This window comes from Acomys minous (assembly GCF_964271855.1).
Source record: "Acomys minous genome assembly, chromosome: 4".
NCBI lineage: Eukaryota > Metazoa > Chordata > Mammalia > Rodentia > Muridae > Acomys > Acomys minous.
Window position 1 is genome coordinate 85,574,343 of NC_140486.1, and position 26,796 is coordinate 85,601,138.

The 26,796-nt window shown below is 47.4% G+C and overlaps 1 protein-coding gene across 4 annotated transcripts in view; it reads left to right on the top strand.

The window, feature by feature from the left end:
• Positions 1–22,973, top strand: part of LOC311595701 (aldehyde oxidase 4) — a 59,424-nt gene extending 36,451 nt beyond the window's left edge. For all 4 annotated transcript variants that reach the window (XM_084778662.1, XM_084778665.1, XM_084778663.1 and 1 more), the window contains 17 exons: positions 196–318; positions 2,057–2,153; positions 4,490–4,614; positions 6,696–6,829; positions 7,785–7,872; positions 8,144–8,230; positions 8,377–8,568; positions 9,673–9,900; positions 10,880–10,975; positions 12,748–12,876; positions 16,880–16,954; positions 17,792–17,844; positions 18,434–18,548; positions 18,717–18,782; positions 19,347–19,532; positions 20,523–20,690; positions 22,009–22,973. In XM_084778662.1, coding sequence (XP_084634788.1) covers positions 196–318; positions 2,057–2,153; positions 4,490–4,614; positions 6,696–6,829; positions 7,785–7,872; positions 8,144–8,230; positions 8,377–8,568; positions 9,673–9,900; positions 10,880–10,975; positions 12,748–12,876; positions 16,880–16,954; positions 17,792–17,844; positions 18,434–18,548; positions 18,717–18,782; positions 19,347–19,532; positions 20,523–20,690; positions 22,009–22,062 — 2,016 coding nt within the window. In that variant the 3' untranslated portion in view covers positions 22,063–22,973. The remainder of the gene's footprint in view (positions 1–195; positions 319–2,056; positions 2,154–4,489; positions 4,615–6,695; positions 6,830–7,784; positions 7,873–8,143; positions 8,231–8,376; positions 8,569–9,672; positions 9,901–10,879; positions 10,976–12,747; positions 12,877–16,879; positions 16,955–17,791; positions 17,845–18,433; positions 18,549–18,716; positions 18,783–19,346; positions 19,533–20,522; positions 20,691–22,008) is intronic.
• Positions 22,974–26,796: the final 3,823 nt, after the last annotated feature.

Genomic DNA, 26,796 nt, shown 5'->3' on the forward strand with positions numbered 1-26,796 from the left:
CACGCTCAGACTACAGATTACGTCATGCTGAAGATCTAACCCAGGGCTCCCTGAATGCTAGGCAAGCACCCTGCCAACTGAGCCACGCACCGCCCCCCCCCCCAGCCATGCTAGGCAAGCACTCTACCAACTGAGCCACACCCCCCTCCCCCAGCCGGAGTCTGTTTTAACTAGCAACTCGTGGCTTTTCTGCAGGTCATTTGCGTGGGTCAGATCGTCTGCACCGTGGCTGCTGACACCTACGCCCATGCAAAAGAAGCAGCTAAACGCGTGAAGATTTCTTACCGTGACATCGATCCAGAGATCATCACAATAGAGGTAGAACACGGTCCACCTTGCGCAGTGCCCATGGGGAGTTTGAACAGAATTCAACCAGAGGGTCATGGAATAAAGTCATCTGTGCTTTGGCTACACTTTAGCCGCCGTTGCCTGCAGGTTTAGAGTACAGGCTCGAGTCGTCTCTCTGCACCTTGAGCCGGAACCCTGGGACCCTCCTGTCTAAATCCCCGCACTTCTGCGGGGGTCTGTAAAAATGAAGCACCCTGAACCCACTTCTCCCACGGCCTCTGACCATGGCCTAGCTTAAGGATACAGAAAATTAACACCAGGGGGTGGGAAATGACCTCCAACCCACAAGCAGTGGGTGGGACAGTCTAGAGCAGTGTGTGATTCATAAGTGTCAGTACTCACCAACTCCTGGCACTGTCTGTCTGTCTGTCTGTCTGTCTGTCTGTCTCTCTCTCTCTCTCTTTCTCTCTCTCTCTCTCTCTCTCTCTCTCTCTCTGTCTCTCTCTCTCCCTCCCTCTCCCTTTCCCTCTCCCCCTCTCCCTCCCCCCCCCCTCTCTCCCTTTCTCTCTCTCTCTGAAGACAGACTACCTGAGTTTATGACATGAGTCTGCCTTTTACAGCCTCTGAACAGCAATACAGACTTTGGCAAGTTAAGCTCCTCACAACTTAGTTCATCCAGGTATAAAGTGGAAACTTTTAGGTACCTACACCAAACGGTTATTGGGAAATCTAAACGTGGCAATCCAAGGAAACGTTGAGAGTAGCACCTGGGAAGGGGAGTGTGCCCAGCGGACGCCAGCTGCCATTTTGGTCTTGCTGTTGTTAATGAAGGCAAGGATATGTTATATTTTGTTTTATGTCGTTGGTTTCTACTAAAGTGCTAACCACATAGCAGGTGCTCAGCAATTCGTGTTGGATGGTGGAGGCGTGGAAAGGTGGGTGGAAGATGCAGCCTTGAACATCCTCAGACTTACCTCGTTTTCCCTAACAGTTGTCAGATCAGTGTTACCTATTACTTATGCTTTAGTTATCCTTTAAGCCTATTAACTCCCTTTTCAGCCTCACTTCCAGCCCCAGCCTCAATAACTTATTGTCACAGTGGCCACATTGTCAAAAGGTTCCTGTCCTTCATGTCAGCCCATTTACACAGGACACTAACTCTCCAGCCCTCGGGGTTCATCAGGTTACCTTTCCTGTTCTGCAGTGTCCTCTCAGGCAGTGGCAAAGCCCTTAGGTGTAGGATCAAGGTCTTTCATCGGCCTGCCCCAATCTTCCTTCCAAACTCATCATCCGCTGTCACTGTTCCATTGTTTCTTCATAAAGAACTCACATCTGACTTTGGCCCCTCACTTACCTTATGAAATAGCATAAACTTAAGACAATTCGGGATCCAGTTCAAGCCATCAATTCCAGGCCATTCCAGAATATTCCTCTTAACCTTTCTTTACTCCATGTGCTCCCCTTGCCCCCGAGCTGACACCTGAGTGGCAGGCCACCTCAGCTAGTCACCCAGCAATTTGGAAGTGGGGCTATATTGATATTATACCCTTGTATTCCTCCAATGCCTACAAATTCATCTAAATCAATTTCTGCTGACTCAACTCCATGCCATGACTCAGCTCCAACTGTCAGGCTCCAGTTGTCTCCATGTGTAGGCATCTGAGAGAGCAGAGGTGAAGGATCCAGGTAGGGAAAAATGGCTTATTAGAATAAACAAACAAACAAGTAGGACAACGTTGTTTTATTTTGGTTTGGCTTTCCATTGCAGGAAGCCCTAGAACACGATTCTTTTCTTTCTTCTGAGAAAAAAATTGAACAAGGAAATGTAGACAGTGCCTTCAAACAAGTGGACCAAATCATTGAAGGTATGTACCACCATCAACAGGCACAAAGAAGAGGCGGCTGCTGATGCTGCGTGCTCGTCTGGCTTGAGAAAACTGAGACTCTGTCATAAGGTGCTTGTCACATAGAACCAAAGATGCACAGTAAGTTCCTAACTTGATGGACTTTACTTAAGTACAGAGCTGTGTAAATACTGAATGCACCAAAATATAGAGTATTTCCCGTGCCCAGAAATACACACACACACACACACACACACACACATACACACACACACACACACACACACGCATGCACGCATGCACACACACACACATACGCACACGCACACACACCCCACGTAATTTTAATAAAAACTAAATGAAAATGTTTAGAATGTGCTATGCTAGCATTATTTTGAACTGAAGGCAACTGAGAGAAAAAAAAATAGACCCAGGAAAAAGCTACGTTTTCTCTGCGTATCCAAAAGAAGGGTGTAAGTTCCCCTCTGCCCAGGGGTCCCCCTCACCTCTCTCATACCAGGAAGGGAAGACCAGGAGACAGTGCCAGACTCTTAGCCCCCCTCACCCTGTGTGGAGTCTGCACAGCAAACCTCACTAACATAAGCTTCCTCTGCAAGTACTTTCCCCATATAGTTCTCTCCCCATAGTTCACCACTCCTGGATGCTCAGAACTCTTTTCATGCGTTTGTATACTTCTCCAGACATCTGTTTTTATTGGTTAAGATGGCAAACAAGCCTGCAGGCCTGCCTGAGCACCTCTTGAGACTTTCGTTTGCATTTCTCGGAGTGCCCCACTCCCACACCATTATGTGCACAGGAATAAAACTCCTATGGGGGAGAGAAAGTCAGCAAAATATACATGTTTCAATTTAAATTAGATTCAGCATGTGCATTCCGGAAGTGAAGAGGGGGAAGAGAGCTGCTTTTAACAGGAAAGAGAGCTTTTTTTTAAATCATTTTTTAGTTAGCATGTAAAATAATGGATTTGGTTATGCTGTTTCGTCCGTGTGTCTCACTGTCCTCTTTTCATGTTCTGATTCATGGCCCCAGCACTACTCCTCCATCCGTCCCTCCCTCCTCTCTGCCTTCCTATCTCCCACAAATAGTCCCCCTTTCTGGTGTGTGTGGGTGTATGTGTGCGTGTGTGCATGCACATGTGTGGTGTGTGTTATTAAATCTAAATTCTACATATGGGAGGTCACATGCTGTACTTTGTATCTCTTCAGAGGGGCATTGCAGGACCCACTCTCCATTGTCCTGACAAACAATCCTAAATAATCTTTGACTTGTGACAGTCCAGTTGACTTATTTTAGCACAGAGGTCTCCCGGTTAGTTAGAAAGCGCTGTCTTCAATTATTTACACTGAGGACAGGTGCCGCTCCTAGTGTGGGGTGTATCCTGATAAAACATGCTTGAACCTGGCACCAGTGCTTCACAGGCATGCGGCAGAGTGCAACCTCAGCTCCGTCTTTTTCTTCCTTTGTTTGTTGTTGTTTGGTTTTGCTTTTGAGTGTGTGTGTGTGTGTGTGTGTGTGTGTGTGTGTGTGTGTGTGTGTGTGTTCATTTGTTTGCTTTGAGACAGGGTATTTCTGCATGGCTTTGGCTGTTCTGGAACTCCCTATATAGACCAGCCTAGCCCCAAACTCACAGAGATCCACCTGCCTCTGCCTCCTGCATGCTGGGATGAAAGGTATGTGTCTCCACACCTGGCCAGCTCTGCCATTTTAAACTTACAAGTTCATTGACAAATTACTTTACCATTCTATGCCTTACTGGTTACTGATGTCACCTAACTCAGGCTTTGACTCTACTGGACCTGGTAATGTCACCCAGCTCAGGTGATACACGCATCTATTGTTTTACCTCACCTACTTTTGCAGCTGAGAGCATCATGTTTAACAACTTGGACAAATTCACCTACCAGGTTGCTGGTTGAACCTGCATATGTAGCCAGACTAGTCACAAATCCAGCACATGACAGATCTAACCACCTCACTAAAGAGATGGGGAACCCAAGACCAAGGGAGGCAAAGTGAATAACCCAGGCCACTCACCCAGCTGGGCACAGACATCATTTGCAAAGGTCTTTTAACCAAATGATATGAAGGCCAGCTCCACAGACTAGTGCAAATTACTCCTTTTTTTCCCTTCTTCGTTTTACCTGGGTGTTTACCTGCATGTATGCCTGAGCACCGTGTGAGTGCTGGGAATTGAACCAGGGTCCTCTGGAAGATCAGCCAGCACTCTTAACTATCTCTCCAGTCTCATAATCCAAATCACAGTTTGCAACAAAGCACCCAAGAAGAGCCCCCCCACACTGAAACGTGTGTCTAAACACTGTGCATCTGCTTTGCAGGTGAGATCCACGTGGAAGGCCAGGAACATTTTTATATGGAGACGCAGAGTATCGTGGCTATCCCACAAACGGAAGACAAAGAGATGGTGTTACACATAGGGACACAGTTTCCAACCCACGTGCAGGTAACAGGGGCTCTCTGGAAAGGGTACACCAAGACCCGATGAGAAGGTTCCCATGAGGCCAGGTACATGAAGGCAGTGGTGGCGCAGGCCTTTAATCCCAGCACTCAGGAGGCAAAGGCAGGTGGATCGCAGTGAGTTTGAGGCCAGCCTGTTCTACAGAGTGAATTCCAGGGCAGCCAGGGCTACACAGAGAAACCCTGTCTTGGGAGAGAAGAAAAAAAAAAAAAGATTACCTCCACTCTTGTACCTTAAACTCCCTAGCTGAAATCTAGCATAATAAAATGGAACAGATGCCTTTAAAAGAACCAGGAAATCTTGTGACATGCCAGGATATAAGACAAGTTCCATTTTTCCCTGGAGAACAGTTAGCAGTGTGAAATCTGAGGAAAGCCAAGGCCTCTGTGTCGTACGGTAATTTCCCTGCGTGGTACATTTGTGCCACTGTCCTGTGTGAACGTCCTCAGGGACCACGGTTTGGTTCTTATGTAAGGCGATTGCATTCTCAAGACCACGTGAGCCTGGCTCAACAAGGAATGGCTGAGGCAGACACAATGGCACTAACCCGGGGGATGAAGAGAATCCTCTGGTTTCCTTTTCTCAAAACAGAGCTGTTGACCCTAGAATAGTGCCAAGCCAAGTACAAGGGGATAGTTTAAAAATTCTATGAGTGAAAAGAGCCACGAGAAGCCTTGCTGCAGCAGAAAGCTGAGGGCGCTCTGGTAGAGTACAAAGGAGCTGACTGACGTCCTGAAGAGGCGGCCGTTCATGAGAAGGAAGCTATCAGCTGCCATTCAAGGCAAAATGGAAAGCTGATGTCTTCGCCTCTGAGCACAGATGAGCCTATGGTACAGCCTCCGGTTTTGAAGTGGACAGAGGCAGGTTGTTGGGAAACAAAAGCTTTTCCCTCAAGTTCTTGAAGGCTGCTGGGCATCCATATCCCTTCTTGTAAATGAGAGGGAGTGATCAAGGTCACTTCTGATGTCCTTGGTAGGAGAGCTGTAGCTTAGGGCCACAATGGACAGGGTCACCATTGTCATCACCACCAATATCTCCTGGTTACAATCTGTCATTCCCCAGAAGTAGGCACGCCCCTAGGCACTGGGGACACACAGGCTGCAGTGTCCAGAGTCCAGTGTCCATTGGCATCAGTCACCAGGGAAACCAAAAGCAAACCCACCCACTAGGATGGCTATAATTTTTAAAAATATATATGTTGATAAGAATGAAGAGACGGGCTGGAGAGATGGCTCAGCGGTTGGGAGCACTGCCTGTTCTTCCAGAGGACCCAGGTTCAATTCCCAGCACCCACATGGCAGCTCACAACTGTCTGTAACTCCAAAATCTCACACTCACAGACACACAATGCACAAAAAAGAAAAATAAATAAATTATTTTTAAAAATTAAAAAAAAGAATGAAGAGATATTAGCACCTCTATAAATTGCCGACATTGAAAAAAAAAAAAACCACATCAGCTGTGGCACACTTTGGCAGTTTCTTGGGATGTTGGAAAGAGAGTGCCCATGAAACCCAGCAATCTCATGGCAGCCAAGAGAAATAGGAGCACTCCTGTCAGGACTCAGACACATCCAACACCTTATGCGCTGATTTAAATATTTTTAATTTCTATAAATGTAGGCTCATGCCCATAACAACATTACTTATAAGAGTCTAAAGTAAAAACAGCCCATTAATGGATGATTGGGAAAGAAGAAAAGAGATTGGTATGTTCCATACAGTGGACTAATATTTAGCCATGAGAAGCAGGATAATACTCATGCATGCTACAGACAGAGGGCACTTGAAAGCATTATGGGCAAAAGAAACAAAGACTGCAGATTGTACGGTTCTGCGGTGTGGCAAACCCGGAGGCAGAACACAGACTCCAGGCTGCTAAGGACTGAGAAGTTACCTGAGACGGAAGTCAGTAACGGAGCCCGATGGAGTCAGTGTTTCTTTAGCGATGCTGAAATTTCTAAACTAGATGATGGTGGAAGCATTGGTTGGACTAGTGCATTCCCACAGGCAGGAAGGTAAGCTGTGGAATTGCACTTACGCAGCTCGGGGGGCTTTCTCTTGCAGGAGTTTGTGTCTGCAGCCTTAAAGGTCCCGAGAAGTAGAATTGCCTGCCACATGAAAAGGGCCGGAGGAGCATTTGGGGGCAAAGTGACCAAGCCCGCTCTACTGGGAGCTGTCTGTGCTGTGGCCGCCAACAAGTAAGGGGTCCAGCGCCCGCTGCAGTGTCAGCAGCCTGGCCTGCTGTGAGTCCTTCCAACCCCACACCCTACCTGTCGTCTCAAACTACAGCCTAGTGGAAGCTGGCTGGCTGGAAGGTCAGCCAGAACCTCAGCCTTACAACGGCTCGTCCTGAAGCAAGCCCCGCACTGCTGCTGCCAGCAGTGTTCTCTTAGCCCGCAGATGCCTGGCAAACCCCTAACTGCCCAAGCTCACAAAGATAACACCCACCCAGGCTTACCCACGGACTGCCGGTGCGGGGAGAATCTATGGGCATCTTAGCTCATTTGTACTCTCCAGCTGTGGAAAAAAGGCGGCGCCAAGTGAAGGGACCAGCTCTGCAGGGGCTGGAAGCCAGAGAACTGATTGGATGCTCTACAGGAGGGGGTCTGTCTGCATATGGGGAGACTGGCATCCACAGAATGTTAAGACTCAGCAAGCCCCTCACAGCAATACGTGAATGCCCCTCTTACTGTGTGAAAGTGAAATTTAGAGCAAAACCTTTTTATGCTTACAGCTGCAAAGTGATCAAGAAACTCATTTATATAATATAAAAAAGAGCCAGGCAATTTAATTCCAGAAGCCAAGAGGCAGAGGCAGAGGCAGGTGGTCAGGTGTGTCTCTAAGAGTGCCAGGCCAAGCCTAGGTTACATAATAAAATCCTGTCTCAAAAAAGAAAAGGGAAGGAAGGCAAGAAAGAAAACAGTAATTTATAACCAAATATTGTATCATCACAATATGCAAATATTCAGTTGCCTAAACCGGAATAACTATTTTAATTTCAAGGCCCCACTGCTTCCAAGATGTGGTCTAAGGCATGTTATTATTATCCATGTAAAAACCACTGAGCTCATTACTTCGAGACCCCTCCCTATCTTATGCCTCTACAACTTTATGGAGACTGCGGCTTTTTTTTAACTGAGTCATTTCCCACAGGACTGGCCGCCCAGTCCGCTTTGTCCTAGAGCGAGGTGATGACATGCTGATAACCGCGGGCCGCCACCCACTGCTGGGAAAATACAAAGTGAGTACAATCCTGGAGTTCAGCAAACTGCCCAAGATACTGTTCTCTGTCAGCCAATCAACAGTAAAGACCTCGGCTTTGCCTTCCACGCCCCTTGGAAGGGATATTTGAGTGCTGTTTAAAACTAAGCAGAACCTCCAGGATCGTGTTGCCCCAACCGAGCATGCGCATAGCCTACGCGTGGGTTGACCAATCGATCAGGTGGGTTTGCGCAAAGCACAGTTTGGCTGCGGGGAGAGGCAACATTGTCTTTCTTGTTATCACTCTACAGGTTGGGTTCATGAACAATGGAGAGATCAAGGCAGCTGACGTAGAGTATTACATCAATGGAGGATGCACCCCCGATGAGTCTGAGCTGGTAAATGCGCGTTCTCAGGTCCTTATTTTATCTGCACAAATATCTGTTCAAACCAATTCCTCAAAAGGTTTGAGTTAAAGGTAAAACTTAACGACCAGGCTTGAAGCATTGAGTGGATGAGACGTTTCATTTTTGTTTTAATTCAGGTGATAGAATTTATTGTGCTGAAATCTGAAAATGCATATAATATTCCAAATTTCCGGTGCCGAGGCAGGGCTTGCAAGACAAACTTGCCGTCCAATACAGCCTTCCGAGGGTTTGGCTTCCCCCAGGCTACAGTGGTCGTGGAAGCGTACATAACTGCGGTGGCAGCTAAGTGTAACTTACTCCCTGAAGAGGTAAGCAGTTAACAGTCAGCTAGAAAAACACTGGCAGCACTGGCTGGGGTGTATCTCCAGCGCCTATAATCAGTGTATATATAGATTAAAGAAAATAAAATGCGTTGCCCCAGTACCAGCAGCATTTTCTGTTGTGGTAAGCAAATCACAAAACCTGGTAGCTTCAAGCAATATACTGTTTCTTAAGATTCTGTGGGTTGCCTGGGAGCTTCTTGTGGTCTCTCTGGCCAGCTCGTGGGAGACTCTGTGGTTCAAGACCGCTTTATCGACATTTTCAATGAGTATTTGGCTGGCTTATCTGACTGGGCCTCAGCTGAGAAGTCTGTTCAGCAGTGGCTCACCCTGCAGTAACCTAAGCCAGATTCGTTCTCATGGGGGCGGGGCGTCACAGAATTCCCAAGGGCAGCAGGCAGGCGGCATGCCCTAAAGCATAAACACTTTTCCAGTCTCTGTCACTGTGTATGGTCCTGCCATACAAAGCAAGTCACAAGCTTAATCCAGGGTCAGTGTGACACTATGCCAGGACAGAAATTGGGCAGGCTGATCGCAGCCTTTTGTGCAAACATCTTGTCACAGTTTAAGGCTCTGAAGAGAGATGGAGACATAATTAGGTGGACGAGCATTTGCCTGGCATGTGCAAGGCTGAAGAGGTGAAGTGAGAATAATTGGGAGTAATTAAAAATTTGAAGCAGGCCGGCTGATGGTGGCGCACACCTTTAATCCCAGCACTTGGGAGGCAGAGGCAGGCGGATCTCTGCGAGTTCGAGGCCAGCCTGGTCTACAAAGCAAGTCCAGGACAGCCAAGGCTCCACAGAGAAACCCTGTCTCAAAAAAAAAAAAATTGAATCAGGAGAGTTTTACCTTGCCAACAAATTGGTAAGAGGGTTAATAATTATAGTCTCAGGGTTATTGTGAAGTTCACCGATATACTTAATCTAGAGCCTGGAGCACATGAAGTGTTCATTAGTAGTTCCTATTGGTTTTTGTTGTTGTCATTTTTAACATATGTTTGCATAGTTGAGGGTTGCTTTGCTTTGTTTTTTTAGACAAACTCTCCCCATGTCGGACACGTAACAAAAATGCATGCATGCTCTCACCTTCTAGGTTAAGGAAATAAATATGTATAAGCGAACTAGCAAGACAGCCTATAAGCAGACATTTAACCCAGAGCCCCTGCGAAGATGCTGGAAAGAATGTCTGGAGAAGGCATCGTTCTACGCTAGGAAGCAGGCTGCAGAGGAATTTAACAAAAAGAATTATTGGAAGAAGAGGGGGCTTGTTGTCACCCCCATGAAGTACAGCATTGGGGTCCCCATAGCCTTCTACCACCAGGTGAGGTGAAAAGGGTGTGGCCTCCACGCCCTTCTCCAGAAGGCTTCTGTACAAGGGAGGGAGTGCTGGGCAGTCAGTCAGGTTGTCCTCTCCGGAGACAGAGACAGGAAGGACAGGAGAGAGCATGGACCACGGCCAGCAGGACAGTCCTTCCGTATGTAGTATTTAGGATCCTGGGAAGCATCAGCTGCAAGGCCCTAGTCAGAGGGAAACATTTGAGTGGGTCTAGCCTAATATGAGTACTGGAATGCCAGGCCAAGTTTCAAAAGCAAACTGACACAAACCGGAAAGATCCCTTTCTTGCCTCCTCTCAGATTTCACCGTACCTTGCTTTTCAGAGCTCAACCTCTGGCTTTGTCCTTTTCTTTCCACCCCCATGAAAACTTTGCCACAGGCTAGGTACCTGGGTGTGGCCAGCCAGCTTCTAGTCCTTCGTGCACAAGGCAGAAGATTATAGACTAAGTTAACAGGTCCCAAGTTTGACCATCACCAACATCCTGTGGGGGCTTCTTAACCCTGGGTATCCAGGCTCCAGCACCAGCCTGCTGCCGAGCAGGGTTATCTACGGTGGGGCCCACCCTCCTCCCCAGCATCACTCTCAAAGACAGCCTTTGGAAACCACAAAGCACCTCCTCCAGTGTCCAGGAGAAGGTGTGCCTGGGAATTTACTCTTGTGGGGTTGTATGTCCACACTCAGCAAGGAAAGAAAAAAATGAATGAAGCGTTGTCCATGTTGAGGCCCTGAAGAGATAGATGCCGGCAACAGAGGGAGGGGCAATACACACACTCACACAAGGCGGTGGATGGTTTCAGGTCCAGGGTGTCTTGCAAAGGGTTGTCTATGGCTCTCTAATCCACAATGAAAGAAGAAGAGGTGGGCTAAATGAGAGGAAGTGGCTCACCTGGCAACCTTGGGGGAGTTCACAGCAACATTTGCTTCTCTCCGTTTCCTAACTGGCCTGATGGTTGTCTCTCCCAGGCAGCCGCTCTGGTGAACATCTACTTAGATGGTTCTGTCCTGCTGACCCATGGCGGCTGTGAGCTGGGACAAGGCCTGCACACCAAAATGATTCAGGTGAGGAAAGCGGTCCTGTCCTCCACTGTGAGGTGAATGGCTCACACAGGCAACAGGCCACTTACTCCCACGCTGAGACAGAGAGGTCCCGCACACCAAACACACAAGCCAACTGGAAGACTCAGTTCTGATTTCAGGAATGCAAAAACGCCAGGGGATGAGGGAAGGGGAGCCAGAAGGGAGAGAGGGTCTACATCAGTCCTCCTTCATCAGAAGAAGTCAGTCCTTGGGTCTTTTGTGGTGGGGAAGAGGGTATTCCAGTTTCCAAAGATAAAACACTTTTAAAATTCATGGTAAGGACTCAAAGCAAGACTGTGTCCACTCAGATCCTCGGTTAGAAATGAATGCTGCACATGACGAGACTTGAGCTCTTGCGGGTTCACACTCGTGTGGAGTGGACACGTGAGCTCACCACAGGCCCAGCTGCAACCTGCTTAGAGGGCTGGGCAAACCAAGCACCCTTCTATTCTGAAGGGAGTGGTAAGGAAAGGGGGGAAAAAAGCATATACTCTATTTAAGGGGCCCGTTCACATGGCTGGCCGCTGTTGTGTACCCTAATTCAAAACATCGCTCTACTACTCCGCAAGATCATTGCAATAGAAAACCTTCATTTCTTTTTGTTAGTGTGAAATAAAAACTGTTGAATATGAAATTTGAATGAAAAGTGTTATGGGAGGTGGGGGGCCAGATGAGAACGTGTGTGTGTGTGTGTGTGTGTGAGTATGTGTGTGTGTGTGTGAGTGTGTGTGTGTGTGTGTGTGTGTGTGAGTGTGTGTGTGAGTGTGTGAGTGTGTGAGTGTGTGTGAGTGTGTGTGTGTGAGTGTGTGTGTGTATGTGTGTGTGTATGTGTGTGTGTGTGTGTGTATGTGTGTGTGTGTGTGTGTGTGTGTGTGTGTGTGTGTGTGGAGACACATGACAAAACCCACTATTTTGTGTTGACCCAAAACACTGATTTCCTCACATTTATTCATGTGTGTATGTGCACGTGTGCACGCGCATGCGCACGTGTGTTTGCATGGACACCATTACGGTGTGCATGCGGAGATCAGAAGGCAGCGGGAGTGAATCCTGTGGGTTTCAGGGAATGTGGCTACCTATTTTGGCAGCTGGCACTCTTACCCACTGAGACATTTTACTACCCTAAAACATGGTTGTTTAGTTGGTTGGTTGGTTGGTTGGTTTGTTTGTTTTGAATGTGTATGAAAAATGCTTATCAATAAGAAATAGCCTCTCATTGAGAAACAAGGAAAAGACCAATTCTTTTCAAATAAACACCCTTTGATAAGGTTCTTAGCACAGAAGGCTATACCGAGCTCTAGGACCCGCTCTGCCAGTGCCGTACTTCATTACAACCCTGACCCTGGAAAGCGTCCCTGAGGAAAGCACTGTTGAACGGTCTGTAGAACCCAGAGGAGAAAGAGCAACTGAAACAGTAGGCCCAGAGCTTTGAGCTGGCCTCCATGTGCCCTCTAAACCCTGCGCGCAGAGTGGCCGTGCCAGCGCATGGCTGCCACGAGACAGGTATAAAAGAAAGCACAGATAGGCTGTTTAGTTAGCCATCTGGCTCCAAAAAGAAATGTGTCCCCGACAGAGCCATCTAAAACCCAGTGAGCATCTGGCCTGTATCAGGACAGACAGGCTTCATGCTCAACTCTAGAAAGATTGTAAGGTTGTTTGGGTTGTTGTTGTTGTTGTTGTTTGTTTTTTGTTTTTTCACTTGGAAGAGGGCTTAGCCAATGAAGTGAACGCTGCTTTTCTTCCGCCTCTGGCAGGTGGCCAGTCGAGAACTCAACATCCCACAGTCGTACGTGCACCTGTCGGAAACCAGCACCGTCACCGTGCCCAATGCTGTCTTCACCGCGGGCTCCATGGGCACGGACGTCAATGGAAGGGCCATACAGGTGATTTCCGGTTCCTGTCTCAGGGCCCCGAGGATGGCGGTGAGGGGTTCTTGTCACACTTGTTCTTTTATGGAGGATGAGACATTTTAGCCCACTCAGCAAGTTCTGGCAGAGCCATTTGGTGCCTCCGCTGTTGACCATAACCTGTGTCTGGTGCAGCAACTTCCCTTCATCCGGGGTCGGAGTCTCTCCCCGTCGCCCAGCACAGCAGAGCAGTCCCGGAAGTGCCACCTTGGCTTCATGAAGAGTTGAGGCCAAACAACTTTCCAGGCTTCCAGGAACCCATTTCCTTTTCTGGGAAACTGAGGATACAAGTACCATCTCTATCAGAGAACTGTTAGCACACTGCAGCTGTCACCTCCTTCCTCTCTACTCCCAAACTCTAGAAAAGCACTGATGGGCAATTAGTCTCCCACAAAGACCATCTCTACAAAATGACCATACCTGGACAAAAAGGGACGTTTCCAGACTGCCAAATGTCTCATCATAGGGAGCTCACTTCCCAGAATGTGTTCCCCGGGACAGGGGCTCCATAAAGTGCTGGGTGGAAGCCGAGCGTTTCTCCATCCCACTCAAAGACGCCTATGATGCATATCTGCACAGTAAAGGCTCAGACGAGTCCTACAGTAAATGTGCCTATTTAACACCATCTTGCTGCTCTTCCTAAGCTTATTTAACCATATCAACATTTTAGTTAATATCATCCTTCTTAAAAGCTATGGAACCAATGCCCAAGGAAATGCCCTAGGAAATTCCAACTTTGCTAAGACACGTAAGTGGCCACATTTCATTTTATACATTTCATTCGGAAATAAATGTAGGCACGGCGTGGCTATTGCTAGGGCACCTTTGACCCCAAATTAAGTTCTCCCTCTGGAGCACAAAACTACAGAGAAACTGCAACTGACGTCCTTTCGCACATTGTCTGACTCTGCTAACGTAGGCAGAAGTGCATCCAGCAGGAATGGGGGTGCTGTGAGCTAGCAGGGCTAGCAGCTGCCCCCCACTAGAAGAAGAGGACAAAGAGGAAGAAAAAAGAGGAGAGAGAGAGGGAGGAGGAAGAAGACGAGGAGGAGAAAGAGAAAGAAGAAAAGGAAGAGGAAGAGAAAGAAGAAAAGGAGGAGGAAGAGAAAGAAGAGGAGGAAAACAAGCGTTGAAAAATATTAAACACAAGCCTGGCGTGGTGGCGCATGTCTTTAATCCCAGCACTCGGGAGGCAGAGGCAGGCAGATCACTGTGAGTTCGAGGCCAGCCTGGTCTACAAAGCAAGTTTAGGACAGCCAGAGCTACACAGAGAAACCTTGTCTCGAAAAACCAAAAAGAAAGAAAGAAAGAAAGAAAGAAAGAAAGAAAGAAAGAAAGAAAGAAAGAAAGAAAAAAATAATAAACACAGCAAAGTAAAGGCACTGGCAAGTAAAGGTAACCATCCATCCCACGGTGGCTTTGTCACCCTGGCTTTATCTTTAACTAGGATGACTAACAATTAAATTGGAAAAGAATTTAGCCGCCATAGTTGCCATCCTTAGCATGAGTTCCTTCTCAGGAATCTGAGAGGGCTACAAGGTTAGCATGACACAAAGTGACTTGAAGGTCAGGGGAATGCAGCACCTGCCCCCAGCCTGCCCCTCCATGACCCCAGTCTGCTGTATCAGCCACACACCAGCAGCCTTGTTTTATGTGGTGCTGCGGGGTCAAACTCAGGCCTTCCTGTATGATAAGTAAGTACCCTACCAACTAAGCCCAGGCCACTCAACCGAAATATTTTTAAATTGAAACAATCATATCCTGGGCCATCAACATAACCACCTTGTGATGGAATGTTATCATGAGATATCTCTCTCTCTCTCTCTCTCTCTCTCTCTCTCTCTCTCTCTCTCTCTCTCTCTCTCTCTCCACATTTAGAGCCAAAACACACTGTAAGACAAGACAATTTAAAAAAAATGTGTAGGAGCTAGGAGTGGTATTTAATCTCAGCGCCTGGGGTACAGGGACAGGCAGACCCTTGAGTTCAAGGCCAGCCTGGTCTAGAGAGCAAGTGCTGGGACTGCCAAGGCTACACAGAGAAAGCGTGTCAAAAAAAAAAATCTGCATGATGGAGCTGGAGAGAGCACTCAGTGGCTCTCCCAGGGGATCCAGTGCCCTCGTTTGGACACTGGACATGCTCAGGGTTTGCAAACACAAATACAAACAAACACCCATACACAAAAATAAAATGCAAGGTTTTTTTTTAAACATGTAGGGGCCTCTTATAATAGCCGCTTTACTTCTACAATCCCAGCACCCCGAGGCTGAGGCTAAAGTACTGCCAGCCATTCAAGGCCAGCCTGGTCTGCGTAGGGAGACACTGTCTCAAAAATAAAAGAAAATAAGATAAAAAGCTTCCAGATAGAGTAAAGAGAGAACATTAAAGGTGCTATGGCACGTCCCTTTAATCTCAGACTGGGGAGGCAGAGGCAGGGGCAGGCAGATGTCTATGAGTTCTAGGCCAGCCTTGTCTACACAGTAAGATTACATGGCAAGACACCGTCTCAAAAAAAAAAAAAAGTTGATTTTTTGATTGATATATCTAACTAATCTGATATCCAGTTTTACATTTTTCCTTTTTAATTTATTTATTTTTGTTTCATGCATATTGATGTTTTGCCTACATGTATGTCTGTGTGAGGGTGTCGGATCCCCTAGAACTGAAGCTACAAACAACTGGGAGCTGCCATGTGGTTGCTGGGAATTGAACCCCTGACCACTGGAAAAACAGCCAGTGCTCTTTACATCTGAGCCATCACTCCAGCCCTTCCCCGCCCCCCCCCTGTTTGTTTGTTTGTTTGTTTGTTTTCATCAAAGTTTTTTTTCCTCTGATCTTGGCACTGGGAAATCTTTATTGTGAAGCAAATCCCAACTTAGAAACCACTAGAAATAAAAAGAGGTAGATAAATTTGACTTAATAAAAAAACATATACTTGGGAGCTAGAGACAAGGCTCACTGGTTAGGGCTGCTCCCTGCTCCTTCAGAGGACCGAGTTCAGTTACTAACCCAGACATTGGCAGGCTCACGACCACCTGTAACTTCCATGGTGTCTGTGCCCTCTTCTGACCCTGGTAGGCACCCACACGTATGTGTACAGACACACAGACATTTGGACACATTTACATAAATAAAATAAGTCTTTTAAGAAAAATACAAACTATATACAGTAAGATACCATAAATAAAAATTACAACACACTAAAGAAAATATTCACAACATATATGAGACAAGAAAATTTAAAATAAGCCAGCCATGATAACTTGCATTTATAGTCCCAGTAGTTAGGAGCGGAGACAGGAGGATTGCCATGTGTTTAAAGCCAGCAGGGCTGTAGAATGAGACCCTGGGAGAGACAGAGAAGACAGAGATGTGGGGGGAAGAAAGAGAGGGAGAGACAGGTGAGGGGGGAGGAAGGAGTGGGGGAAACAGTGGGGTGCAGATGGGCAGCATGTGTAGCGGATATTTTCTTGCCTGTTAAGTAGATGTAATAAGATGTAAAATGCATTTAAACAAGAAAAGCAGGAAGAAAACTGACCCGTCCACTGGCAACTGGCACAGAGTCAGCATGCCCAGCTCAGAAGTAGCTGTGCTCAGGGTCCACATCTCCCCCACGGTCCACCATATACTTTAGCTCCAGAAAAACAGTATCAGCTCTCAAATTGTTGTTGCTATTTTTGAATTGTATTAGTGTGTAGACTAGTGCACATCATTTTGGTTGTGTAAATAGTGTGCATCATCTCATCTTCAGTTGTGTACATAGACATAGAGGAGTTATAACAACATCAGTGCTGGTGCACATTTAACAACACTGCTGACCTCAAGTCAATGCTGCAGGACGCCACTCCAATTTAAGAATCCCTACAAGAGACAGAAACAAGTCTACAAAAGAGCCGCCACTAACATCCTCCAGAATCATTAACATTTTGCTGATCTCTGTGCTTTTTAGTCCTAATGTCACTGTAAACATTTGCTTTTCAGAATGCCTGCCAAATCCTTCTGGACCGTCTCCGTCCCATCATCAGGAAAAACCCTAAAGGAAAGTGGGAGGAATGGGTGAGTGTTCTCTTTACTACCCCAGCCAGAAAGAAGTAATACCACACCACACACAGACACACAAACCACACGCACACAGAGACACACAAACACACATGCACATACACACATACCACATATACACACCACACACACACATACCACACATACACATACACAGCACACACACACACACACACACACACAAAGACACATAGAGACACACACATGCACATAGACACAGACATACACAGAGACACACAGACATGCACAGACGGACATACAGAGACAGACACACACACAGACACACACACAGACACACACACAGACACACACACACACACACACACACACACACATACGGGCAAAGTCCTAAATGCATTCACTGGTGGTCAGCACCCATCCAAGAGCTTAGTGTTTTCTTCTTAGCATTTTCTTCTATGTTTTCAAAGGTATATGTGTTCACTGAGCTCTCACTGCAGTTCTGAGCTGGGTCTTCACAGAGCATAAGAGCAGGGCGAGTTCTGAAGCATAGCCCGCCTGGGCCTGCTCCCTGTGCCGACTGCCTACAGGGCAAGTCCTGGGTAAGGGAGAGTAGAGTCCCTTTACTAATTTGAAAGACTAAAAATGGAAAAATCAGAAAATAGCTACGTGGTGAGAGAAGCCCAGAGTGCAGCCAGCAGTCACCTCAAGGCCCTCCACCACAAAGCATGTCCTGTATCCTGCACACCGGCTTAAGTCTCTCAGGGAGGAAATATGAATATGGACCTTGGTTCAGGCAAGAAAAGAGCCCAGTACAGAAGGTGCTCTTCTTCCCAGGAACGTCTATTTTTTTAAAAAACAAATCATGTTTTTCAGGTTGCAAAAGCCTTTGAAGAATCCATCAGCCTCTCGGCCACAGGGTATTTCAAGTGGGTGCCATTTTTCTTTTGGCTTGTATTGTACCTGGGCAGTGTCGTGTGTGTGTGTGTGTGTGTGTGTGTGTGTGTGTGTGTGTGTGTGTGTGTGTCTGTCTGTCTGTCTGTCTGTCTGTCTGTCTGTGTTTCTGTGTGTGTCTGTGAGTGTCTGTGAGTGTCTGTGTGTGTCTGTGTGTATCTCTGTGTGTGTGTGTGTGTGTGTGTGTGTGTGTGTGTCTAGGATTAGTTTTGTGGTCATGGGAGCCTCTCCTGAGAGGGGAGAACGAGGAGCGGAACAAGCAGAAGCTCCCGCGGTGGCAGCCGTTACCAGCCAAGATGCCCCATCATTACGGAGCTCCATCCTACACACAGCCAGCTCAGCCCTGTCCCTGCACACTGCAGGGCAGGATCAGGCACCAGAACCATCCATGTCCTCCCAAGTCTGCAGGCTCCCTGAGCATACAGTCCCTCAAGGGAGAAGGACAGCAGCCGCCCCCCCCCCTACAGGGGCCTGTCTGCCGGGTCACCTCAGGACCCTACAGCCATGTCCTGACGAGCCCCCTGAAGGAAAGGTGACTTTCTCTCTGCTCTTCCTTCTCTTCAGAGGCTACCAGACAAACATGGACTGGAAGAAGGGAGAAGGCGATGCCTACCCATACTATGTCTACGGCGCAGCCTGCTCTGAAGTTGAAGTCGACTGTCTGACTGGAGCACACAAGGTAGACTGATGCTTGCAGTGCCCCCTTCACAGGATGCAAACACTGATGTGTTTTCTGTAAATAGCAGCCAACATGACCTGTCAGTAAATCTTTGTTCCATTTTGTTTTGAGATCCTTTTTAAGTTTAAAAAAAAAATTGTCCGTTTTCTATTTCCTCCCTCTGGGCAGCTCCTGAGAACTGACATCTTCATGGATGCCGCCTTCAGCATAAACCCCGCTCTGGATATCGGGCAGGTATGTGACTCTAGGCCACACCCAAAAGGGACTTTTGTGGGTCACATTTGTAGGAAGATTGTGAGCTCAAGTTCAGCCTGGGATACATAGCAAAACTGTATCTGAAAAATAGAAAGAAAAAGGAGAAAGAAGGAGGAAGAAAAGAGGGAGGAAGGGACGGAGGAGAGAGGGAGGGAGGGAGAGAGAGAGGAAAGAAACGAAGGAACAGGCCTTAGAGGTGGTCACTGTTCATGCGGAACTTGAAAGGTGAATAAGAGTTTCCAGGTGGCCAGGCTGGGGTGAGCAAGTAGGCAGGGGGAGGGTAATCAGGAGAAAACACATGTACAGACTTAGAGATGAGAAGGAGCACGCTAGACTTGGAACACTGCCGAGGCAAATGTTAGCTATGTGCGGTCCCAGAAGTCAAGCCAGGCAAGACGACAGCACCAGCATCTCAAACCTGCCGCTTCCGAGAGTGGCTTCCGAGAGTGGCTTCCTGCGACTCAGAGCTCCACTTTCATTCCCACTAGAGTTATCTGTTCAGCCAGTATGACAGACTTCTCACCCACAAAACTGTGCCCACAGATTGAGGGAGCGTTTATCCAAGGCATGGGATTCTACACCATAGAGGAGCTGAAGTACTCCCCAGGGGGTATGCTCCGCTCTCGGGGCCCAGAGGACTACAAAATCCCCACCGTCACTGAGATACCACTGGAGTTCTACGTCACTCTGGTGCGCTCTCGGAATCCCATAGCCATCTATTCGTCCAAGGTGAGCGTTTACAACCTCTCTATTCATTGTTAGATAACAAAGCAGTTGGTCCTTAATGAAAAGCACCATGACTGGGCAACTGGAGCAGATTCATTTCCCACGTGGCTCTGGTTCCTGGAAATCCCCAGATGAGACACTTGCAGGGTTGGTTTCTTTGACTTACTAATGTCACCTGTATCCATCTATGTCCCAGTCTCCCCTGTGCCCTTGTCACACTGGTCAAGGGCCTAACTGAATCGCCTCATTTTTAGCCTAGTCACCTCTTAAGAAACTTGGTCTCCGAATGCAGCCCCATTCCTAGGCACTGAGAGGTTGAGCCTTCAACATGTGTTTAAAGAGAGACTGAATTCAGCCCATAACAGCCTCCTCTGTCAAGAGATCATGAGGCATGAATTTGCTTTCTCCTTTGAATTGTCAATCCCCAAAGGCAGAAAAGTGCTGCTCACAGGCTCCAGAAACCCAAGGAAAGATGAAACAAATCAAAATCCAGTGAAGACTGTGGAGGGTCTCTGGGCATCTCGTTCCACTAGGCTGAGGTCGCTAGGACATTGTCGGCAAAGTGTAGCAGCTCAGAGCTCCCTTTATCCAGCCTTCACACCTTCCAGTAAATTCTCTCTCTCTCTCCTGCAGCCTCTCCCACACCCTGTCCAAACCAGGGTCTGGTTTCAGCAAGCTCCACTCAAGCTCTTTGTGCTGTATGTCCTTGGGTCACTGATTGTTGGGGGTGTTGGCTCCATGCTTTCTAGAGCACACAGCCTTTAACTAGCCAATGTCTCCAACTCCAGGCCTTCTTCCATACACATCCTCATACGTATGGCATACCCGCACACAGGCACATGTATGCATGGCATGTGCATGTTTGCATGGAGTGTGCCTGTGTGTATACATGTGTGCCTGTTCATACACACTTGTGTGGGGTGTGCACATGTGTGCATATTATTAATTCCAAAGAACCTTGCATCTCTAACAGCCTTCTTACACTTTTCTCAGGGATTAGGTGAGGCTGGCATGTTCATGGGGTCCTCGGTTTTGTTTGCCATATATGACGCAGTGACCGCTGCCCGCAGGGAGAGAGGGCTGAGTGACATCTTCCCCTTGAATAGCCCAGCAACACCTGAAGTGATTCGCATGGCTTGTACAGACCAGTTTACTGACATGGTAAGGGAAGTCCCTACTGTCATCACCCCATACATAGACTTTAATGTTCTTGATATGGATATTATAACCATGACAAAAAAATCTCTTTTTGCCTTCACTCACCACTTCCTACATGCCTCCAAATGTCTTCAAATGTTGGCTTGATTGTTTCAGATGTTAAAGAAAAAGCACACAAAATAGCAAAAGGAGCCACCATGTGGTGGTGGCTCACGCCTGTAATTGCAGCACTCCAGTGGCCAAGGCAGGTGGATCTCTGTGAGTTTGAGGCTAGCCTGGTCTACAGATCGAGTTCCAAGACAACCAGGGATACACAGAAAAACACTGTCTGGAAAAAAAAAAAAGCGAAAGGACATGGCAGATTGCTTCCTTAAATATTTTATCAAAATGCAATTGATGTGGACTTTTGATTGCCTCATTTACAAGACCTCTGGCCTGCTCAATTATGCAGAAAATAACTGTTAACCAAACTAATAAAAGTAATTGAAATGAATTGATCAGGTTTCTGGGCACACCTTTCCATGCCTTGCTGTCATTCACTATATAGGATGCTGTTCTATTTGAGAGCTGCAAAAATTACACCCAGAACTGTCACAGAAAACATCTCTCTGTGGCACAGCCTCCTGCAGCCCACATGAGTCAATGGGCAGAGAGTCCATTAGCATGGTGTGCCCTTGAGATTACAGGGCTGCTGGGTAGGTGGCAGGTCATCCGTGCTGGGGTGTAGCTCAGTGGCAGAGCACATGCTTAGCATTCAAAAGGCCCTCAACTCCATCCCTGACACCAAAGCAGGAAAAAAAGCCCCACAATCCAGACATGAAGGCATACACCTGTAATCCCACCGCTTTGGAAGCTGAGACAGGGGGATCACAAACGGAAGGCCAACCTAGGACATGCAGAAATACCCTATCTCAAAGAATGTGAGCACATCTGTAGGAGATGTGTATCACAAAGATAAGTTTGTGACTAAATGGGAATAAATACGGAAATTACATAACTGATAAAAAGAAAAACTGATGCCAACTTCTTCTGGTGTTTTGGCTGGATTTGGTTTTGGTTTTCTGGTTCATTGGTTGGTTTGGTTTGGTTTTTTGAAACAAGGTTTCTCTGTGTAGCCTTAACTGTCTTGGACTCTCTTTGTAGACCAGGCTGACCTTGAACTCAGAGAGATCCTCCTGCCTCTGCCTCCCAGGTGCTGGGATTAAAGGTGTGCACCTCTGTGCCTGGCTCTTGTTCTGTTTCTAAATGCCTTCGTGTTATAGCATTTTTGGTGGACTAACACTTTGTTAACAAAAGTCCAATATCTTCTGATCTTTTTTAGATTCCCAGAGACGACCCTTCAACATTCACACCCTGGTCCATCCATGTGTCTTAATCTCGTGTCTTTGGGAAAAAGAAAGAGCGTACAACTGATTCCGATGAGCCTCAAATCAGAGCAGCATACAGGTTGACTACAATTTGTCAAGCACGATTTTACTGTTATTCTCTGTGATTAGTTGATTGTGTGATTACATGTTGTTGAGATGTAGATTTTTACCAAGTAGTGTGACAAATCTTAGAATCAGACATTCTGGCTTAGCTTTCATTAGCCTGGAAATATGCATCATGGTGGTTTTTAAACCTGGCGATGTTCCATTGACCTGGGGTAGCATGGGGGAGGGGCAGGCGGGGGGGGGGGGGGGGGAGTGGTGGCTCCTTGTGTTTTGTTCCAAGCAGCTGTGCTTGAAACCCAACAAAACTGTCCATCCCAAAACTCTCTCTGCACTGGAGTCTCCCAAAACCAGCACACCTTGGAAAACCCACTTTATGGTGCCTTTCACTTCCTGTGGTATAAACACTATCACAAGGGCAAACAGTAAGCCCTTGTGGAGTCTGCATGTGATGCTGGAGAGAGGAACTCACTCTGGGCTCCTGGAGTGGCTGAGAGCTGCTTGTGCACACAAGTCCCCACAGTGTGGAGACTCCTGCCTCCCCCGTCAGTTCCGGTTTGAATACAGTTTGTCTCCAAAGGTGTGTGCTGGAAGTTTGGTCCCCCAAGGTGATAGTGTTGAAAGTGTAGGAGGTGGAGCCTAGCAAGAGGTCACTGGTGAGGGGATCAGTGCTGATGGTCCCCACAAGCCTGGCCCCACCTCATCTCTTGCTTCCTCTCTGCCTATGTGAGCTCTCGCACTTATAGTATGTGACGCCATCTGCTGTGACAGAGAGGGGGTCCTCACCAGACGGGCACTCTTGTGGCCTAGCCTCTGAAACTATGAGCCAAAATAAACCTCTTCTCTTTATGAAGTATCAAGCCTGTAGTTTTTTTTTTTTTTAATAACAATACAGAACAGATTTGAAGCACTATCCGAAGCTTCCAAATGACAACCCTCATCTAGAAAAAAAAAAAGATAACCCTCACCGACCATGAACTATGTACACAATACACCTTCCTCTCCAAGAAGACCACACGAAGTGAAGCGTCAATCCAGGTCCCTCGTGTGTGCGTGTGTGTGTGTGTGTGTGTGTGTGTGTGTGTGTGTGTGTGTTTACGTACATACATGTGTATGTGTGTGTGAGTGTGTGCGTGTACATGTGTATATGTGTGTGTACATGTGTATATGTGTGTGTGCGCGCACATGTGCATGTGTGTGTGTGTACATGTGTATATGTGTGTGAGTGTGTGCATGTACATGTGTATGTGTGTGTACATGTATATATGTGTGTGTGCACGCGTGCGTGTGTGTGTGTGTGTGTGTGTGTGTGTGTGTGTGTGTGTGTATGTGTGTGTGTGTGTGTATTGGCTTTGGTTTAATGGCTAAAAGATGAAATTAAAACCACTTCCTTCTACCACCAAAGTGACACAAAATCCACAAAGTTCCTTTCCCTTTTTTTTTGTTTGTTTGTTCCTTTCTACCTATCTTACATTGCATTTTCCCAAGGAAATGCAGCCTAGGGCCCCTCTTAGGAGGTTTAAAAGCAGAGATAAGCAAACTGAATCAGTTGCCAAGGATCTGTGTCCTCAGGACTAAGGCTCTCCTTCATCTAAACTCTGTAGACATAAAGGACTGTAGCTATGTGATTGGGGAACAAAGTCACAGCAGTTATTAACGTGTTTAAACCCAGATTAAAGGCCGGGTGTGGTGGTGCACACCTTTAATCCCAGCACTTGAGAGGCAAAGGCAGGCAAATCGCTGTGAGTTCAAGGCCAGCCTGGTCCACAAAGCTAGTCCAGAACAGCCAAGGCTACACAGAGAAACTCTTGTCTTGAAAAAACAAACAACAACAAACAGATTAAAAGAACAGGCTGGGGGCTGGAGAGGGGGCTTGGGCGATGAGAGTATTTGCTGTGTGAACATAAAACCCTGAGATCCTGGCACCCAGGAAGAAAGCCATCCAGGGTTCATGCCCCCCATGACTCTAGCGGTGTGGAAGGTAGAGAACTGTTGGGCGTGCTGGCTGCAGCCTAGCTGTAGGTTCAGTGAGAGTGTAGAGAGGAATAGAACGGGCACCCAGGATACTCCTCCGGCCTCCATGAATGTGTGCGCACGCATTCACACACACACACACACACACACACACACACACACACACACACACACACACACCAATATGGGGAGAATGGGGAGAAGAGACTAGCAGGAGAAAGTTCACCCATTACTGGGTCCTACTCTAGAGTGAAGGTGACTGTGTCATGCTGGGCTAGAATGGAAGCCTCCTCCTCCTCCTCCTCCTCCTCCTCCTCCTCCTCCTCCTCCTCCTCCTCCTCCTCCTCCTCCTTAAATGGCTAGCCCTCAGAAGGGGCTGTGCAGGCTACTGGAGGAGGATTACCACGGTCCGACTCCGCTGTGGACCCAGAGCACAGCACCACTGAGAGGCCCCGGGAGGCATGCCCACCAGTGCAATAGTGGCAGGTCTGTTATAATGGTAACCACCTTGTTAGATCTGAGGCCCAGTCCACCTTGACGGCTTCACGGATGGTTCTGTAAACCTGGCCAAAAGCCCGTAGCCGGGGACGGCATCTGTGTAGCAGGGAAACCCCTGCTTCTGGTTTACCTGGACACGATATGCCAATCACTTTGCCTTCTAAATGGTTGTGTCTGTGCCAGTGTATGTGGGTGCTGCTCGTAGAAGCTTATTTTTGTAGTGGGTGGGCAGAAATTAGAGTGACTCCTAAGCGATCAAACTGAAAATGCAGATAAGTGGGACATTTCTGACACTTCACCCCACCTCAGGTAGCATTCTAGGAGAAGGTGTGTAAAGAACAGAGCAGCTGGTGGAATCGGGAAACGGAATGCACCACTGTCTCCTGGGTAGTGCAGCAGTGGGCACGCCCCACGGTGGCCTGTCAGTAATGCCGCTCTCAGGGTGCACGGTGGAGTGGAATTGTTGATAACCCTCCCCCAGCAGCCTGCACAGCCCCTACTGAGGGCTAGCCACTAGGAAGGAGGCTTCCAGGCCAGCCCACAAGGTCAGCCCTCAGCATCCCCCCAAGAGAGGGCTCACGAGGTGCCACTCCTCCCCGGGAATTTTATATATACAAATATGTCATGAAACCCATAGTTAATATATAGTGAATCTGCTAATGATGATTTGTAAGTGGCAGAATCAATGTCACTTATTTCTTATAATGATTACAATTTTCCAATTGTTCATTCATGTATGTTTATACTATTTTATATATAACATGCATTATTAAATTTAATGTTCCATAGATTACACATTTTATGCTGTTTCCCTTTTTCCTCTTATTTTTGCCTGTTAGTCCAAGCTATGACTAATTCCATTTCTTCTCTTGTTAATTTGGAAATTCAGTTATATCTTCATATATCCTCACATAATTCTTCATTTCCATGTCCCTGTGAGCAAATACATGGATGGAAACAGGCTACCAAATATTGCCGCCGCAAAAAAAAAAAAAAATTTTAAAGTCTTTCCTGGCCTCGCACTATGTCTGTCCCCATATTTCTACCTCTGGCCTCAATAAAACAATACTTCAGTACCTCATTTATTCCCTCCCTCCCCGCAGAAATCACCACCCCTTACACTGCTACATTTGTTTTCCTTCTAGACTATTCACTGATTTTTTTTTCTTACTACAGAGTTCTTGGTAGAGCTGTACTGCACAGTCTTTCTCCCCTGCCCCCCACCCCAGACAGAGTTCCTCTGTGTAGCCCTGGCTGTCCTGGACTCACTTTGTAGACCAGGCTGGCCTCGAACTCACAGTGATCCGCCTGCCTCTGTCTCCCGAGTGCTGGGATTAAAGGCGTGCACCACCACTGCCAGTCTGCAGAGTCTTAAAAACCCGGCTTTCTTATCCTTTTAGGCTTCCTCTTCTCTTCAATTTTTTAAAAATAGGGCTTCTTTTTGCTTGATGAGAGAGAGAGAAAGAGAGAGAGAGGGAGGGAGGGAGGGAGGGAGAGAGGGGGGAGGGGGTCACTAGAGGTTGCTTTTACTCCTGTAATGGTGATCTTGCCTCTCAATCCCAGAAGATGCAGCTCTACTGCCCTCTAGTGCTCAGTGTTAGCCAAGCTCTTGGTGTCAAGATGATATTTGTCTCCTTTCCTTCACAAGGAAAACCCACCTTGCTAGGGGTGTCCACCGTGGCCAGGGTCTTATTAGCTTGCAACTCTCATTTAATCTGTGCTCCTAGAAGATCAGCTCTCCCTTCCCCCTTCTTCAGCACAGCTCACTGTCCGCAGCTGCTTGCGACGTCAGTCAGGACCTATAAAGCGTGACATTTGTAATCCAGATTCACAGGAGGTTTGAACAAAGGCGAGGCGAAAACAGGAGAGAGATCGGAGAGAAATAGGGCGTGGTGATGTTTCAAATCTAAGTAATAACTAAGTACTAGCAAGTTTATCCTGGAGCAGAAGCAGCCTGGAATAGGATGGGGGCGGGGCGGGGGAGGGGCATTTAGATTGGTACATCTCACTTCGGCACTGAATTTATTCCCCCGGTTAGGAATGTACTCCAAGCCCTTGCTAGGACAACACCCGTTCCCTCCCCCTCCCTCTCTTGGAGCTCTCCGCTCTCCATCAGGGAGGTGAAACAACCCCTTCATACTTCTAATATGTCAGCTCACTGGTCTTTGGCTCATCTGCTGAGATACCTTAAGAGGTACAAGCCACAG